General features: G+C 42.6%; 1 protein-coding gene across 6 annotated transcripts in view; it reads right to left on the bottom strand.

The window, feature by feature from the left end:
- The window catches only part of DDAH1 (dimethylarginine dimethylaminohydrolase 1), a 266,430-nt gene that overhangs the window by 137,969 nt on the left and 112,279 nt on the right, over positions 1 to 16,182 (bottom strand). For 3 of the 6 annotated variants that reach the window (XM_063718596.1, XM_063718591.1, XM_002810657.6), the window contains one exon: positions 8,212 to 9,002. The exons of 2 other annotated variants lie outside the window; for them this stretch is intronic. In XM_063718596.1, the coding sequence (XP_063574666.1) occupies positions 8,212 to 8,514 (303 nt within the window). In that variant the 5' untranslated portion in view covers positions 8,515 to 9,002. The remainder of the gene's footprint in view (positions 1 to 8,211; positions 9,003 to 16,182) is intronic. One more of the 6 variants, XM_063718593.1, reaches the window with a different exon arrangement.

The raw sequence follows: 16,182 nt of genomic DNA, 5'->3' as shown, positions 1-16,182 counted from the left end.
AGTACAGTATTCAATAAATTACATGAGATATCCAATACTTTATTTTAAAGTAGGCTTTGTGTTAGATGATTTTGTCTAACTATAGGCTAATGTAAATGTTCTGAGCATGTTTAAGGTAGTGTAGCCTGAGCTACAACGTGCAGTAGGTTACAGGTATTAAGTGTATTTTCAATTTATGATATTGCCAACTTAAGATACATTTATCCGGATGTAATTCCATTATAAGTTGAGGAGCATCTGTATATAACTACTTACTACAAGATGACAGGTTTTCCTGATACACCCTCATGTAACAAATTATGGGTCAAGGGGGAAAATCCCCCAGCAAAGAATATACTGATAACTTACAGGACCCCCCACCCTCCACCGCCAAAAAAGTGCCTTACCAGAATCTAAATGGCAAGCTCAGGAAATGTTTAAGTTTCAGACTTAAAGTAGACTTTAGTCAACTCCAGAGTGGGCTACATTGTTCCCAAACTGTGCTAGTCAGGAATCCTAGAAGGGGTTCCAGAACATTATGGAGCACGTGGATAAGAGTAAGAGGGAAGTACACTTAGAAATGAGGTGTGCAAAGTGGCCAAATCCCTCTAGACCCAAAACAAAGAAATACAGTTCTGTACGTGTTTCTTTTGGTGAACTTGGAATTGGATCTGAAATTTCAAAAGATCTGAGAGGGCACGGGTGGGTTTTTCTCAATTCTACATCTTTTCAACATTAATAAAATTAATCTTCACTGGACTATTACCCCCATGTTATCTCATCCTGTTCTCTGTATCTGGAAGGTTGCTCTTCTCTGCCTTCCCCTAGTTAATTCTCACTCAATAATCGCTCCTTCTGGGAAGCTTTGGTGTGGGTGAGACACATCTCCTTGAGCTTCCATGGCACTGGGCCGAGTTCTGTCATAAAATCTGCCCCCGTGTTCTGCAAGTTTCTGTCACTGATCTGCCTCCCTCTCTGGACTGTGAGATCCTCAGGGGCAGTGCAAGTGTCTAATTCATCTGTATCTCCCCAGCACCAAACATTCGGCCTGGACATAATAGACAGTTATTGAATATACTAACAGATATGAGTAACAAAACTATTATCCCTTTACTATCAAAAGCAGTCATTTTTCATGCAATCATGGCACTCATAATTAATGCCACACAAAAACTGGAAAACTTTAATATTTCTTAAGCAAAATAATGACAAAAGAATCAAGGCAAAAGGATGGAGATGGAGTTTCGCTCTTGTTGCCCAGGCTGGAGTGCTGTGGCGTGATCTCGGCTCACTGCAACCTCTGCCTTCTGGTTTCAAGTGAGTGTCCTACCTCAGCCTCCCGAGTAGCTGGGACTACAGGCGCCTGCCACCACGCCCGGCTAATTTTTGTATTTTTAGTACAGATGGGGTTTCACCATGTTGGCCAGGCTGGTTTTGAACTCCTGACCTCATGATCCGCCCACCTTGGCCTCCCAAAGTCCTGGGATTACCAGCGTGAGACACCACACACAGCCCAAAACGTCTTTTAATAAAGGCAAAGGTTTACTTACACATATTCAAATAGAGGAAAATGCTGATGTATGTATCTTCACTGGAATGATAACACCTATAAGCCCATCCAGCTGCAAAAGCAGCTTAAATGATATAGTCCTTTTAATTTGCTAACCTAAACTAAGTCGGGTTCTTGTCCACACTGATTTGTTGGACAAAATTAAACCAACCCTGTATTAGTTTGTACTTTTCTTTGTACTTTTTCGTGCTGATTCCTCTTGTCATAGTTGCTTGGATAATCTAAACATTTAGCAACAAAAGTCTAAAGTCTGGTGATTTATTCCTTTCTATGTGATGCTACTGCTCCTTCAGCAGCATCAGCTTCAGGAAAATGATGTACATTATTAAATTACTTGACAATGACAAAGTGAACTAGGATGGCATTACGCACACTTTTTTTTTTTTTTTTTAGACAGAGTCTTGCTCTGTTGCTAGGCTGGAGTGCAGTGGCACTATCTCTTCTCACTGCAACCTCCACCTCCCGGGTTCAAGAGATTCTCCTGCCTCAGCCTCCTGAGTAGCTGGGACTATAGGCACCACACACACATTTTAAAATGGGATTTGTTGCTTGAGATTATGCCTGCTTGTCCATTCAGATGAAAAGCGCCTGCTTATGAAATGAGCCTGAGATGTCTGACAGATTTAATATCTAATATCAGTTTAGGGGAAGTAATGGAAGCTAACTTCAAAGGTCAGGTGAATATTTTTTGATGGAACTTCAGAGGATTCAGTTATGTAAGTAAATATTTATGGACAATCTGAAATAAATACTGCACTGTGTTCTGTGTAAGATATAAATGAAACTTTTTTCTCTCTTATTAAGGTTTTAGTCATTTTCTCTTTAATTATGGTACTCCCTTGATAAGAAGGAAGGAACACTACATATATCCAGATCTCTAGTCAAAAAATTAGGCTTTCTGAAATGGTTACAGATTTTAATAGCAAAAGCCCATAAAATTAATAACTAGCACTCATTTTTAAAACATGCACCTCCAAATTTATATTGAGAATCATAAGATGCCATGAACAATTTACTTATGACACAAAGGCAGTGGAAGGTAAATCTGTTTGTTCAAAAGTCTTAAGTAGATTTTTCTGCTTTTGTGGTTTATATTAATGGATGGACACCTACCATTATTATAATAAAAACTAATTTTGAAGAAATCTGAGCTTAATAAGAATTCAAATACATGCAAAGGCAATTTTCCAGCATATCTGAATTACAAGGGATCTAGCCCTGCCTTCTTAGTCTTATAATGGTTCGCTAATGAGTCTAAGAATCTCTGCAGAAAGCTCATTTTCAGCTAATAGTATCTAACAGAAGTCACTCCCTACTCATTTTGTTCCTTATTTTCAAGGCTTTCAAGATCAACTGTACAGGAAGAGACTACATTATTGGATGCATCCCAGTCTCTGGGACACATCAATTTCCAAACGTTACTGCCAAGGCCATGTGGAAGAGTCAAAACAATAAAAAAAAATCCTGAAGAGGAGCAGTTGTTCTAACTAGTTGGAGGTGATGATTTATCAAGAACTATTAATCTGCTGCCATGTGAAGAGCCTCCAGCACATTCACTTTCCATCTTGGTGTCAGAATAATTTCTAATTATGGTTTGGGGCAGTTTTCTCACTTGAAACTAAACAGAAGTTTGAGGAAATGTATGCATTTAAAAACGCAATCATCTACTATGCTGGTAAATAAGATACAATTACGCACAAACTGTGCCTAGGCCATTTAGGGGGTTATATAAATGACTGAATTGTTATTTTTAAACTAAAGTGAAAACAACGTATTCTCATTTACGAGAGAAGGGAAGTAAAATGATTCACTTAGTGTTCGAGTTAGATTGCATATCATTAATGTGTAAAATAGGATTTAAGTAGTTATTCTACCTAGATTTAATGTTATGTTAGGATTAACCACAACTGGCAACAAGCACTTCATGCAAAAAATGACCTTTAGATTTTCATAAAAACCTCATTTCTGCAACTTATTACTGTGTATGACTTTGGACAAGTCACTTAACCTCAGTTACCTGAGCCTCAGCTTCCTTATCTTTTGAATAGGGTTAATAATACCACCTTTTAGGATTCACACACATTCAAAAACTTGGCATTCGTCAGCTATGGCTATTAGACATTATCTTGATGTTCACTTGCCTCCAGGATGAACATATTTAGGCTTTTTCCTAACCAGAGAATAAACCCAGAACGAAAATATATAGGTCCTACTAAGTACCCTAATAAAAGAGGAACCTCTATCCAAATTATATTCCCCATCCCTTCCATTTATGTCCCCATTCCCCCATTTGATGCCTAATTCCACTTTTGGGATTTATTACCTGGTGCTAAGCATTGACTTCTTCCTGAAGAGGCCCCTGTAAATGCAAAAGCTCAAGGAAACAATAATTAAAGCTATTATCACTTTGTAAGAATGCATTTGTGTGGTTTTCTCCAAGACAAAATTACCCCACATACTAACACTTGGTACCTGGGAAAGGATAAAATAGCCGTTAAAAAGGAGCAATCCTAGTCAACAGGGTAAATGACAAATAAATTTAAAAAAAAAGTAAAGGGGCAAAAGGGCATAGGATATATTTTGCAATTTTGCTTAAGTTAAGTTTTGTCAGTTAATCATTCATTAGGTACTAAGAACCTTTGGACAGAAACTCAAGAAATTGGCATTAGTAGTTGCCTCTAAGGAGGAGAACTGGTTAGGCAGGTGCAAGAGTGGGAGTAGAAGGGCAACACCCACTTTCACTGTATATCATTTTGTACCTTTTGATTTTGGCACTGTAGGCATTAATTATCTACATAAAAGTTTTAATTAAAAAAATTCAATCCTCACACCCTGTTATTTCTCCTACATCATCTTTTAGATTGTTTACATTATTTGACATTTAAACACTGACTTTTGGCCGGGCACAGTGGCTCATGCCTGTAATCCCAGCCCTTTGGGAGGCTGAAGCAGGAGGACTGCTTGAGCCCAGAAGTTCAAGGCTGCAGTGAGCTATGATCATGCCACTGCACTTCAGCCTAGGTGACAGAGTGAGACCCTGTCTCTAAAAACAAACAAATAGAGAAGTTGCATTTTTTCCCTAAAAAGTAAGTTGGAGTCATGTAAAATTTGACAGGCCTCTAACAGCTGATTTTTCTTTAAAGTATTAAACATAAAAAATACTCAAAATCTAAAGAAACAACATTATTAGACAATTAACATTATTTACTGACTTTCTGTATATACAGTTTCCTTCACTAAAAGTTAGGCTTCCTGCACACAGGGCCTGTGTTTTATTAATCTTTGAGGCCCCATTCAGGCAAACACTGGGCTTTCACAGGAATACGTTCTTGAATTCCAAGGAAGAAAAGTCATTAAATGAAACACGATGTTTTGATTAAGAAGGAATTTCTCAAGATTTTTATAAAAACAAACAAAACAACAATAACAATAGAAACAGACAGGGACAGGGAAAGTGAGAAGAAGAAACAGCTATAAACCACCTACATACATAATAGAACTTTTGGGACCTTACTGATTGGGAATGCTTGTGAAACACCAAATATGTCATAAGGAGGGAGAATTAAGGTTAATCTAAAATAATGAGAACACTTGTTCAACAAAATATTTGCTACATGCCTATTGTATGCAAGGCCTTGGTGACAAAATGTTGACCAATACAGACATGATCCTAGCCCTGACAGGTTACATAATAGTGGGAGATACAGAACGGTAAACAGGCAATTATCATGTGGTATGATAAATATAAAAGGAAATTTATAGAGTTTTAGGAGCTCATAAAAGGAGAACCAATTCCATGCTTGGAAAAGTGATGTCTAAGTGGGACTAGAGCTTTGGAGTTCTCTAAACCCGAGTTCAAATCCTGGTTTTACAGGTTACACTCTATAACCCTGGCCAATTTATTTAATCTCTCCAGGCCTCAGTTTCACCAACTTTAAAATAGGAATTACGATAGTATTGAGTTCAAAGAGTTGATGTGAGTATTAATGAAATGCACATCATAAATCTGGTATGGTGTATGGCAAGTGGCAAGTACCCAATAAATATTAGCTACTAATATTAGTGATAACAGTAAGCTGAGAACTTAAGACAGGTAAAAGCGAAGACAGGAAAGAGGAAGAGTACCCAGACAAAATAAAAGCAATAGTCTGGTGAGCTTCAGTGAAAGAACCTCGCTTGATCCATGGGTCAGGGGGTGCTTGGGGTGGGATCAGAGGTGAAGCTGAAGCTGGAAAGGCAAGCACAGCCCAGCTCAATGGGTTTATCTAAGCTCAGTGGGGGCCTCTTGAGAATTTTAGTCAGAGAAGGGACAGGATCAGATCTGAGTTTTTAAAAGACCAGCTTGGCTACAGTGTGGGAATGGAATGGAAAATGACAAGACTAGAGGCAGAGATCAGTGACGATAATTTTAAAATAATTCCTTGACTACTGTGGATTTTCACAGTTGGGAATGCAGACATCACATGAAAAAAATATACAGCAATCCAAAGAGGGTCTTGAAGTAACTACCTTCTTGTATTAGCATTTCATTCATTCATTCATTCATTCACTCACTCAACAAGCATTAACACCTACCAAGGCGGTGAGCTGGTACTGTGAGAGATTTCTACAAGCATTGCCCTACATGACTCTGCCCTCCAGAAGCATCCCATCCAACATTGACTGCCCATATTCCTCTCCCTGCCTAGGAGGCCTGTTACCCTGGTGACCCAGATCATGTGCAATGCAAAGGCAGGCACCAGCAGGAGACCCAAACCCAGAGGCAGTATCACATAGTAGAGAAATGTCACTAACTACATCAGTGTATAGCTGACTTCTTATTAAAGAAGTAAATCTTCCATGACCCATTGTTAAGTGAATAATAATAGCCAACATTCATCAAATGTCCTGTCCTATGAATTTCAGGTAGATTAATACATTTATTACAACAACTTTGTGAAATAGGTATTATTATGTCCACCATATAGATGAGAAAACTGAGGCAAGAGACACTCCCTAAAGGTCACAGAATTAGAAAGTGGTAGAGCTGAGATTCAGTGTAATGTTTTTATCCACTATACCATGTGACTTCTGGCAGTGTGCCACCAGGCTGATATCAGAATTAAATCAATTTAAAATGTATGCTTCAAAATCTGGGCAGGGGAAAAAGATCACTGCTCACTTAGGTATCAGGGAGGCCAAAGCTTGGAAGCTTTTATTATAGGAATAAAATGAAATGGGTGAATAAATATGGTGACAGTCTCTTGAGAAGAAATTGGACTACTCTCATCAAAAGAGTGTCATTTTGAAAGGATTTTGAAATCGATTTTGCTCTTTTAAGTTCAAACCATAGCTCTGCCATTTGGCCTAGAACACATTAGAAAGTATTCAAATGGGATTACATTGCTTATCAGTTTAAGAGTGGGACATCTCACAGACTCAAAGATGGAGAGGTGTGGCAAAGACATCAAAGGGCTAGCAGAGATCTGTTACTCTTTTGGTTTTCTGTTAATGGAGGGTGGAATAAAAGCTGATTATCTCAGTGAGAAATTAGTAGAATATGCTTATTTTCTCAGACCATGTAGGATTCCATCAACCAAGTAGTGGAGCAGGTGAGGAATAAGCATATTTTATCATAAGCTCTATGAGGCATTTCCAATGTGAAGTGAATACAGACAAAATAGAAAAAAAATTCTTAAATCTCCAGAAATGAAAGAAACCACTAGCTTCTTGCAATGCCACTGGATGCCAATAGCAACGGAGTCTTGAGCCTGGGCTCTTAACTGGCAATGAGAAGAATCCCAGGCCAGATGGCATTTTAAAATCCAATCTCACTCTGTCTCTCCCCACTAACCCACATTGCACTTAAAGCAATCAGCCATTTCACAAGCTGCAGTATTTCAAAGTAGTTACAACCCTTGAGAACAGAAAAGCTCTCTTAATTGCTGTGAGTTTAAAAATATAGAGAATAAAAATTATGGAATTTGTGAAACAACCATCTCTAATTAAACACGCTCGCTAGCACACACACCCAACACCGCACAGAGTACAGCTTTTCAAACCTAGTCCATTCATGCACACATGTAGCACAGCTCACCAACACACCACTTTCCTTCCATTCATTCACTTACTAGTCCCGTTCTTTGGGACTCACTCGCCACCACTGAAAACTAACTTGAGAAGCCCCAGGTCTGTGGGCACCGACACCCCGTTAATTCATCCAGCTTGACCTGCTCCGAGCGCCAGGCAGGACTTAGGGGCTTCGGTGTCACGACTGGCGCTGCCCCCTGGAGGGACGTCCAGCCTCCACCCGCCCTCCCGGAGCGGCACCCCTCGCGACCCCCGCTCCCTGGGAAACACTCAGAGTTGCATTTTCGTCGCTGCCGTTTAATTTTCACAAATAAAAATGCCCGTGAGACGGACTCCCCCGCCCACCCACCTGCCCGAGACCGTACAACCACACTGAATCGGATCCTCCAGAAGGCTGCCGGCAGCCGGGAGGTGTGAACAATGAACTTCTCTCTGACTCTCTGACACACACACACACACACACCCCGACGGGAAGTTGTGAACTAGCCCGGGGGCCAATGGCGCGACTCCCAAGGCAACACGGCTGCCGGCGGCGGGGGAGGGCCTGGCGCGTGCCCCGGCCGCGCCCCTCGAATCGCCGGTCGGGCAGTTACCTCCTTCCTCCGGCTCGGCGCCCCGGGTCGGGTGATGAGGGCCGTCTCCTCGCACACCACGACCACGTCCTCCACGAAGACGCAGTCCGGAAGGCTCTCGTCGGCCGGCAGCTCCACCACCTGCAGCCCCAGCTTGCTGCCCAGCACGCCCACGTAGAGCTGGTGCTGCCGTTCCGCGCGGGCGACGTCCACCTCCTCGCCCTTGGCGCTTCTCAGCGCGTGTTGGCCGAGCGACTCGGGCAGCGCCCGCACCACGGCGTGGGTGGCCCGGCCGAAGGCGGCGGGGTGGCCGAGCCCGGCCATGGCTTCGGGAGGCTTAGGGGCAGGGGCGGCGGCGGCGGCGGCGGAGGCGGCCGGGTCCTGCCGCGGGCAGCGCGCGCTGAGCCTGCGAGCGCCCGGCGGCTCCTCTTGGCAGTCGCTGAATGTGGTGCAGAAGGAGCCCAGCTCGCGCCCGGAGCCCTGCCCGCGCGACTGAGCATGCCCAGAGCTCCGGGCGCCGGCCCGCGCGCAACCCGCGCGCCCACTCCGGCGCTCGCGGGTCTCGCGCCAGCCCAGGCGGGAGTTGTAGCGGCGAGCGCCGGGCTAGGAGTGGGGGCAGGGTGAGGCGGCCGGGGAAGCAGCGAGGGCAAGAAGTATGCGCAGGCGGGGGACCTCGGCGAAAAGCCATCCCTACCCGGACCTGGCGGTACCTGTGTTCTGTCGCAGGTGCACACCTCCCATCGTCCCCAGCGCGGACTTGGAGAGACGGCCTCGGTCTGGACAGAGCAGCTGGAGGGCTTCCTGGTCTTTACCTGAACAGTTTAAACCTTGCTTACTTACAAAGTCTAGCCCACTTTTGAAGAGCTATAATGGTTTATAGATTCTTCATGTTGAGCTTAAATCCCACGGGTCCCAGTTCTGTTTTCTGGCCTTACCTAAAGTACAAGTTTTTTTTGTTTTGTGTGTGTTCGCGTGTGTGTGTGTTTTCACAAAACAGCATTTGCATATCTGAAAACAGTTCTAATTATCTATGCTGCCTAACACCATCCTCTACCCCACACCCTAACCCCCCTCCAGTCCTGGAGCCCAAACCACTGAAAAGTAACTAGTGATTTGGTTTCCAAGTCCCTACAACATTCTGGTCAGCTTCCTTTTGATACACACCAATTTGCTTGTATCCTTTTAAAATCATAGTATCCGGAAAATAAACAATTCTTCCTGTGTGGTCTGACCAGCACAGACTACAGCAGCACCCTTGTTCCAGATGCTGGGCCTCTATGAACACTGCCTAAGCCTGTATTCACTTTTTTGGTGGTCTAGGGCCAAGGCCCAGGCTACAGCCTTCTTGCCAGAACTCTGATCCCAGCTTTTAGGAAGCTGGATTTCTAGGAGCAGGTCTCTCTGAGCATCCTAGAATGGTTGCCCCAATTGAGCCCAGAGATGTGATCTGCCTTCTCTCCCCTCCCACAAGGGTGGTGTGAATTTATAAATGAGCTTCAAAATTCTCAGCTTCACATTTGAGGAGTTTTTTTGTTTTTTGTTGTTGTTTTGTTTTGTTTTGTTTGGATGGAGTTTCACTTTTGTTGCCCAGGCTGGAGTGTAGTGGCGCGATCTTGGCTCACTTCAACTGCTGCCTCCCCAGTTCAAGCAATTCTCCTGCCTCAGCCTCCTGAGTAGCTGGGACTACAGGTGCACGCTATCACTCACGGCTAATTTGTATTTTTAGCGGAGACAGGGTTTCACCATGTTGGCTAGGCTGGTCTCGAACTGCTGACCTCAGGTGATCCACCCGCCTCCACCTCCCAAAGTGCTGGGATTACAGGCGTGAGCTACCACGCCCTGCCCAAATTTGAGGAGTCTCAAGGACAGCTCTGACACTGACACTGGGAAGTGGGACCAAAAGTAAAATAACAAACCTTTAAGACCTACTAGGTAGTTCTCCTAAAGCAAAATGCTTGGGGGATCCAGGCAGCCCCATTAGCCCCAGTTTAGCGTCAGAAATCACTTAATGGTGTCCTCAGATGGAGGATTCCCATCAAAGTTACAGGTGAAAGTTGATCTTTCACCTTAAGCTTGCCCTGGTTAAATATAAAATTTATTTATTTTTAAATTAGTTCATTCTTTATTCTTTTTTTTTTTTTTTTTTTTTTTTTTTTTTTTTTTTTTTTTTGAGATGGAGTTTCGCTCTTGTTTCCCAGGCTGGAGTGCAATGGCGCGATCTCAGCTCACCGCAACCTCTGCAACCCAGGTTCAAGTGATTCTGCTGCCTCGACCTCCTGAGTAGCTGGGATTACAGGCATGTGCCACCACGCCTGGCTAATTTTGTATTTTTAGTAGAGATGGAGTTTCTCCATGTTGGTCAGGCTAGTCTCGAACTCCTCAACTCAGGTGATCTGCCTGCCTCAGCCTCCCAAAGTGCTGGGATTACAGGCGTGAGCCACTGCACCCAGCCTATTTATTCTTATTATATATTGTTTATTTATTTAGCTCCCAGGTTAAATAAAGTATAGGACTTCATTCTGCTCTTTACTGCAGACTTTACTAGACATTGAGCCTCCATCTGTCTCTAGCTGGCCACCATCTAGCAATCTTCATTCATGCTTGTGCCTTGTTGGAGCCTGAATATTTCACCTACCACTCAGTGCCCTGAGTCTAACTATGAACAGGGCTCTGTGTACCACTCTGGGCTCATGTCAATCTAGCAGCCAATTAAAACCTGATGTTAGCCATGTCTTTCCATACTGAAATTGGGTAGCTGTTCTTTTAAAATCTAATTTTGTAGTTATCCCTGTTAAATGTTATTTACTTATTTCTAACTTGTCTAGTTTTGATTCTGTTATCTCGTGCCTTACTTATTATTTCTAATTTGTGCCATCTGAAATTTGATAAGCATGCCTTCTCTCTTCTCTAAGCAGTGGTCAAAAAGTGTTAGAATGTATATATTAGTAAAAAAGAATAATAAAAATACCAAATCCAGTAGATTATAGTTTACATGCTTTCACACTTCATCAGTGAAGAACTGTTTTTAGGAAAATGGACTTTATTGAGCTTAATACATTGATATGTTCATTTTTCCCATGAATATTTATTGAAAATTCCCAAGGCACATCACCATGTTATGCACTTCAGAGTCACAAAAGAAGGAAGCACAAAGACATGATCCTTACCTTGAAGAGCTCACAATCTCACTAGGAAAACAAGACATCCAGAATTGGAGCTGGGGTAAGTACACATGAGAGGTATAGATAACAAAGTGCTACAGGAGGGTGAGGGAAAGAGAGATCTCTATGATGGGTGGAAGTGGAAGAAAGCTGCTTGAAGGTGATTGGACTTGGTTTAGGCCTTGAATAATTTTTGGATGTGAGTAACTGAAGGAGAGAATGAGAATTCTAAGGGAAAGGCATTTTCAAAGGACAGTAGGTAGATCTATTTACATCTCTATAGCTGCTGTAACAAAACAACTCCAACACATATAATGGCACAAAGTTGATAGAAGCTTATCTCTTGTTCACTTAAAGTCTAGCACAGATGTTCCTGATTGGTTCTCAACTGTTTTTTCCAAGCAATATTCAGGGATCCATCCTTCTTCTACTTTGTGGCTCCAACTCTTGTACATGTGGCATCCAAGTTTTCCATGCTCACTGTATTAGTCAGTTCTCATGCTGTTAATAAAGACACACCCAAGCCTGGGTAATTTATAAAGGAAAGAGGTTTAATGGACTTATAATTCCACATAGCTGGGGAGGCCTCATAATTATGGCAGAAGACGAAAGAAGAGCAAAGGGATGTCTTACATGGCGGCAGACAAGACAGCTTGTGTAGGGGAACTCTCCTTTTTTTTTTTTTTTTTTTTTTGAGACAGAGTCTCGCTCTGTTGCCCAGGCTGGAGTGCAGTGGCGCGATCTCGGCTCACTGCAAGCTCCCCCTCCCGGGTTCATGCCATTCTCCTGCCTCACCCTCCCGAGTAGCTGGCACTACAGGCACCCGCCACCACACCCGGCTAATTTTTGTATTTTTAGTAGAGACGGGGTTTCACTGTGTTAGCCAGGAAGGTCTCGATCTCCTGATCTTGTGATCCACCCGCCTCGGCCTCCCAAAGTGCTGGGATTACAGGCGTGAGCCACCGCGCCTGGCTGGGAACTCTCCTTTATCAAACCATCAGATCTCATGAGACTTATTCACCACCACGAGAACAGTACAGGAAAGACTCGTTACCATGATTCAATTACCTCCCACCTGGTCCCTCCTACAATACATGGGAATTATGGGAGCTACAGTTCAAGATGAGATTTGGGTGGGGACACAGTCAAACCATATCACTCACCTTCCTCAAACTGAAAGAACAAGAAAGAACATACAGCCACCACATGTGAAAGGCTTAATGGGTCAGGCCTAGAAGGGATGCATATCACCTCTGCTTCCATTCTTCTGGCTAAAATTCTGCCACCCAGCTACAATAACCATGAGCAAGGGCTGGAAAATACAGTCTGCTGTAGGCCCAGGAAGAAAAGAAAACACGAGGTTGGGGAAACAGCTAGCTGGTGTCTGCCTCCAGAGAACAGTGGGGAAAATGGAAAACAAAGGCGGAAAAGTGGGCTAAGCCTTCATCACATCAGCTGTGGGGAGGCATATGATGTGGAAATTAAGAGCATAGCTTCTAGAGCCAGACTGTGTAATGAAAGCTTGGCTCCACTATTTCCTTGTTTTATGATTTTAGACATGTTACTTAAAAACTCTTTACCTCAGTTTCATTGTCATCTATAAATGAGGACTAATGAACACATTATCATAGAGTTTTATAAATGTTAATATTGCAAAGTGCTTAAAAATTGCATAGAATCGTAACTAGAGCCTAATAGATGCTCAGTAAATATTATCCATTGAGAGGTTTTGGACAGAAGGCTTTGCATATGATTTCCTATCGAAGGCCAAACCACACGTACACATTCACTGAATTACCAGAGTCATATAGCTGCTTGAAGGTATGCTTTCCAGCAAAACTTGTGGCCTTCCTAGGTTGACAGACCAAATGTCACCCACAAGTGTAATCATAGATTCAATAAATATTTATTGAACCCTTGCTATATGCCAGGTATTGTGCTAGGAACTGGGGATGTAATTATGAATGATAATTATGGCTTATGGTCAAATTGTTCCTTTTCCTCTTCTAGATATTTCAAGACCTTTATAAGCAATTTCCTTTAAATTCCTTCTGTTTGACATACTTAAAGCTATTTCTGTTCTGGTTGGATGTTGATTAACACAGGGGCAAGTTTTCTTTTCCATTGATAATATTGCTGGTATCTTGCCTTATTTGAAGTCAATTTTAGATAGCAAGTATCTGAAGATTAAAACAGGCATTCCTGTCTTGTTCTTTTCTTACTCCATTTTAGCAGATACAAGATTTACTTTCATAGGAGACAGGTGTTTTGAGATGGGGGTGTGTATTAGTCTGTTTTCACATTGCAGATAAAGACATACCCGAGACTGGGTAATTTATAAAGAAAAAGAGATTTTATGGACTCACAGTTCCATGTGACTGGGGAGGCCTTACAATCATGGTGGAAGGCAAAAATGCACGTCTTACATGGCCACAAGGCAAGAGAGAAAATGAGAATCAAGTGAAAGGGGTTTCCCCTTATAAAACCCTCAGAGCTTGTAAGACTTATTCAGTACCACGAGAACAATATGAGGGAAACCGCCCCACATGATTCAGTTATCTCCCACTGGGTCCCTCCCACAACATGTGGGAATTAATGGGAGCTACAATTCAAGGTGAGATTTGGGTGGGGATACAACCAAACCATATCAGGGTGGGAATTCTCAACGAGAAGGAGGGCTCAAGGATGTCCTTGTCCAACCTAAGTGCTAGAAATATTGGATAAAGTAAGTACCATAAATCTGCAATTTGACACTAAGTCCTGAGTGTTTTAACATAATTGTCACATAAATGTTTACTGTGAAAGAAACCCATTGCTGCAGATTGCCTGTTATATCCAAGGAGTGAGTGGTGTTTGGTTGAATGGGCAGGCAGTGAGTTACAGACCCAGAGATGGTTCCACGGTAACCAGGACTCTGGTTCCTAAAGTCAAGACACACAGACTCCTAATCTCAGTTTCTCCAACTTTCATCTGGGGTTTTGTTCATTAAAGAAACATTTACTAAGCATCTGCAGTATGTATGGTAGAGGAATACATAAAAGCAGTGGATAAGGCATGGGTTTTAGATTCAGACTAGCCTGAATTTGATTCCCGGCCCTCCAACATTCTGGCTGTACCACCTTAGTGTACCCAAGACCCATGTTTCACCATTTTCTGTCTTGCTTGAAGCTGTGGAGGACTGATCTTCATGGACTTCATCACCTGCGATCCCATTTTTGTTGGTTTTGGTGAATGGGATATACTTACAGGAGATTGGAGGACAAGAGGGGAGAGAGATTGGGGTATTTATTTCTCTGGCTCCCTTCCTGCTTTTTCATGGTTGTAGCAACAGCTCCATCCTTCTACAATCGTAGCTTCTGCTTGCAGCCCCTCTTCCATGGTTCCAGCTCTCGGCTGGGTTCTGATAATTCTGTTGCCTTCCATTATTCCATCTAGGGGTAGTATTGGCTTCTCGTTTTTGCTAGTCCTTGGGTTCCTCACTGGTTCTCTTTACCTGCCTACACCTCTTAAAAACATTCCTTTTATTAAACATGCTCTTCAGAATTCTTTAAGTATGCCATTTGTTTTTTATCAGGGCTCTCACTTATAACTCATTATTATATACATATATGTGTATATATGTGCACACACATTGTCTTGAATTGATGTGTAAAGTGGGAGTTATAATACCTTGTTTTCAGAGTTTTGAGGCTGAAATGTGACAGCATATACAAAGGATCTGAGCATTGCTTCTAGGACACAGTAAGTACTCAATTGTGATAGCCACTAATATGAACAGTTATTGTGCTCTTGTGCCAGGCATTGTATTCATTATGGAGTATCCATCTGCCTCTGTATAAAATGCCTATTTTCACCACTTAAAATACCCAAGTCCTTCAAATGAGATAACATAAAGTGCCCACGACAGTGATAGGGACACTGCAAGCACTCAGTGCTTTCTGCACTTCAAAGCTCAACCTTCTGTGGTCCCCACCTCCTCCTGTGCAAGTAACACATCCCTTTTCTGAATTTCTGTAGCTCTTTCTGTGTTCCTCTGTTGGGGCTCAGAAAACAATGCCCCAAAATGAAGGCCTCAGAAGCAGGCTCAGAGGTGTAGGTTTGTTCTCTGAGCTTCTCCTGCCCTCCTGTCTCTCAGTCCCATGCCCCACTGAGGCTAGCCTCAGAAACTAGAATCCCTCTTCCCCAAGGCGGGTCATAGAAACCAAAATGCCTTTTTCCCCAAAGCCAGACATAAAACCTAAAAATATTACTCCAACTTTCCTTCTGCCCTATTTCTGTGAAAACAGACCATAAAGAAATTATCTGACGTACCTTGTTTGTAGATCATAAGACCCCCATTCCAGAGAAGGTCCTGTCCCATCCCCAGAAGGAAGGAATGCTGCTCAGAGAGGTGAAGAAGAATCTAAGCAGACAGACCTGGCTGGGCTTCCTTGCTCAGTTCATTAGCATTAGATCATACCCTTTTGGTCCAATCGTATTTCTACACAGCTGTCCATACTTTGTTAAACCTAAGCATAAAATAAGTCAATTTCTCCTGTGTCTTTGGGTCTTCATTCTGAAGGCTCCCATGTGTACATGCTAAATAAATTTATATGCCTTTTCTCTTATTAATCTTCCCTTTGAGAGTTGATTTTTCAGTGAAACTTCAAAGGGCCCTTGGTCCCCACACCACTTTTATGCTGCTTATTACTTTCTCCTAGCACAGTGTAATAACCCACAGATGCCAGAGTCATTTGCCTCATTACAACCACATTAGGGGCTAATGAGATAATCAAAATATCCTGTAAAGTTCAAAGTACTATATAAATATGTTGAGTTTTAACAAGTTTGT

This window comes from Pongo abelii, chromosome 1 (genome assembly GCF_028885655.2).
Source record: "Pongo abelii isolate AG06213 chromosome 1, NHGRI_mPonAbe1-v2.0_pri, whole genome shotgun sequence".
Classification (NCBI taxonomy): Eukaryota; Metazoa; Chordata; class Mammalia; order Primates; family Hominidae; genus Pongo; species Pongo abelii.
Note: the sequence above shows the minus strand (reverse complement) of the source record. Positions and strands in the feature narration are given on the sequence as shown.